Source organism: Bidens hawaiensis, unplaced genomic scaffold (genome assembly GCF_021521415.1).
Source record: "Bidens hawaiensis isolate Kalapana, Puna unplaced genomic scaffold, B.hawaiensis_p1.1 tig00001369_1, whole genome shotgun sequence".
In the NCBI taxonomy this organism is placed as follows: Eukaryota; Viridiplantae; Streptophyta; class Magnoliopsida; order Asterales; family Asteraceae; genus Bidens; species Bidens hawaiensis.
The window spans coordinates 1,228,587-1,231,550 of NW_027491077.1; the positions used below are offsets into that span (position 1 = coordinate 1,228,587).

At 35.0% G+C, this 2,964-nt stretch overlaps 1 protein-coding gene across 1 annotated transcript; it reads right to left on the reverse strand.

Annotated features, from left to right (window-relative positions):
* Positions 1-207: 207 nt before the first annotated feature.
* On the reverse strand, positions 208-2,610 carry LOC143572225 (protein OSB1, mitochondrial-like). Its single transcript, XM_077057445.1, has 4 exons — positions 2,387-2,610; positions 1,862-2,000; positions 954-1,002; positions 208-861 (listed from the first exon to the last, which is right to left on the reverse strand). The coding sequence occupies exons 1-4, from the start codon at positions 2,608-2,610 to the stop codon at positions 551-553; spliced, it is 723 nt and encodes a 240-aa protein (XP_076913560.1). The 3' UTR covers positions 208-550.
* Positions 2,611-2,964: the final 354 nt, after the last annotated feature.

Here is a 2,964-nt window from a genome sequence, read left to right on the forward strand (position 1 = left end):
TAACTTTTTTATGCAAATAAGATTATGTTTATGTAAATAGCATACATGCTAATAAAGCTCGGTGTATAAAGCTCAACTCGATTCACCCTTTTGACGATTCCATCTATAATGATTCAGCTAAATAACCTTACCCGCTCGATAGCTGCCTTAGCATATTCTGTCTTGGATGGAAAATTCAAAATTATCTACCACAAAAAAACCCCCTCTTAGAAGCAGTTGTGTGGACGACTTGGTGGGTTATTGGGAGTGCATAAACGTAGCTAATTTTCAAGCAAAAGAGTTAAAAAATAATCTCCTTTTTGACTCGATTTGTCATTTCTCATTTCAATGGTTTGTTAATAAAAATAGCAAAGTTGGCTTAGGTTGGGACGAGTGTATTAAAACCCATTATGGTTCTTTTCTTTTTCTTTATCTTTTTTTTTTGGTTAGCTCTTCAAACAATTTTCAAGTATTAATGAAAATTTTGGTCTTGAAAAAAAGTTTACACTAGATTGGATAGACCTCATACATATACCATTGTACAGATATAGTTTCTTAATCATACTTAAAACTAAGTTATACGTATAATTTCAAGAAAAAATGATACCTCAAATATGCAACTGTTACAACTGGAAGCTTGATATACTGGAAGAGTGAATACATGTTCACTCATTCTAGAATCTTGTAACTGTAACTGTCTTGTAACCCATGGTGGATCAAATGGTCCCAACCAAAGGGCTTCACCGCTACCCCTGTGCTTAAAGTCGGGTTGACTCGGGTTGACCTTACGCTTTCGTAAATCCTGCCACTCGTATGGGTTGGCGAAGAACACTTGCCATAGATAGAGTCGTTTTCTTCGTTTTTCTAGAGTTGATTCTAGGTCTGCAATATGAGAAAGTACATACATATGAACATATATGTATATAAAATGAAAGTATGATTAAGGGCATGATATTTAACTTCTGTTTTGTTGCTAATCTTTTGATTGGTATTTGCAACAAAGTTAATTTCTTTCACAAGAACCTGCAATTAGAAGTAGAGTTATAAATGAACCGAACGACACCTTGTTCTTGTTCGTTCGTTAACCATTAATCGGACAGAAGAACGGTTCACGAACACATATCGAACGAAATTTCTGGTTCTTGTTTGTGTTCGTTTGTATTTGTTCGTTAATTTCATAAACCAACAGAAACGAACACAAACCAACATGTATTAGTTTGATAAATAAGACTATACATTTTAAAACTTAAGTATTAGACATAAATCACACAAAAAATACATAATTTAAGTACTATGGTTTCCGGTATAAAAAGTTAAGATAATATACTAAGAAAAGCATAGAAAATAAAAAGTTTAACTGTTAAGACACTAACCTAAAAATTGAAAAATATAAAATATAAAACCTTAACGACCGAATATGAACAAACGTAAACTAAGGAACGTTAACAAACATAAGCAAATGTAAACAAACGAACAAAAACAAACATAAATGTAAGTGAACGAACAAAAACGAACACGACCTTTGTTCAAGTTCATTCAATTAAATAATTCATCGGAATTCCTTATTCATGTTCGTTCGTTGAACGTAAATGAACTCCCAACCAAACAGTTCACGAACAGTTTGTTGAACTTTCGGTTGGTTTACATCCATAATTAGAAGCGTAGAATATGAACATAAGGCAGTGAAAATTGACCAATACTTGATTCTTTTTTGTTGACCATGAGAACCCATTAAGAAAAGAACACACGGGCCCTCCAGTAACCACTTAAGCAGTGGGACCAGGTAAAGATCAGCCTACAATTGGCAGGTGGCCCAGGATTAAAGTAGAAAGCAGTGGAAGCCAGATCCACCATGTGGTCATACTTGCAATTGTATACGAACCTTGGGGAACGATATGACACGTCCATTGTCTGAAGCTTTTGCGAACGATTTGAGATGCCCTGAAACATATATATAGTCGTTTAGTTTCAGATGTTCGATCGCTATTTCCGCCATATCTCCCCACATGTCCAACCATATCCTGCAGAGAATACAAAATTAAAATTTTCCACCAACAACTTGCAGAATACAGATACAAATGAGCATGAATGATCATCCCAGATGAAGTTAAAACACCAATTAACCAATTATGTTGATAGTCATATAACATTTGTATGATTTAATGATTCGATTCCACCACTGGAAAGCTAAAATTACTGAAAGTTGACTTGTGTGTTTGCCAGAGCTTGAAGATTTCATGAACGATGAACAATAACTGAAGATCAACACATTTATAATTAACATTATAACTAGGCCAGTACACAAACAAGGGCATGTTGGCGTTTGTTGATTTCGTTTAAAGAGTGAACACAAACAAACAAATATAAAACGTAAAATCAGAAAAGAAAAAAAGGAAGAAATTCTGACGAAACGAATCTCTTGGATCCCGATGGCGGGTCGACTTTGATCTGGGTATTGACGGTGCCGATGAAACTGGCGGAGTTTTGGAGCTCCTTCCGCCACTTGATACTGCAAGGACGTTGTGTTCGGAGGGTGTGCCGGTAAATCACGGACGACGGCCGGCTGGAGAATAATTGTCTGAGTGGTTGAGGTCGTACCAGAGGTCGGAGACGACGACCAGTCCCCCACATAGCCTCTGATTTGGCGGGAGCTCGGTGTCGGTGGTTTTAGGAGTTTGGTTATTGGTTTCTTTACTTGACTTGATTAGGGGGTTAAGGCCTCTATTCTTTTTTTATTTTTAAAACAATATTTCATGTCTATATTACACTTTACGTTTATATAAAAAAAATATCATGCTTTTTATTTATCTATGAATATTTTCTTATCTTGAATCTTAAATATATATAAATGAAATCCCCCTAAATTCTCTCAAGCTAGATTATTTTATTTTTAAATAAACTTTCTTATACATTTGACTTGAATTCATGGGTATTAGTTTTACCAAACCCAAATAGCCATTAAACGGGTTATAACATCTTATTATA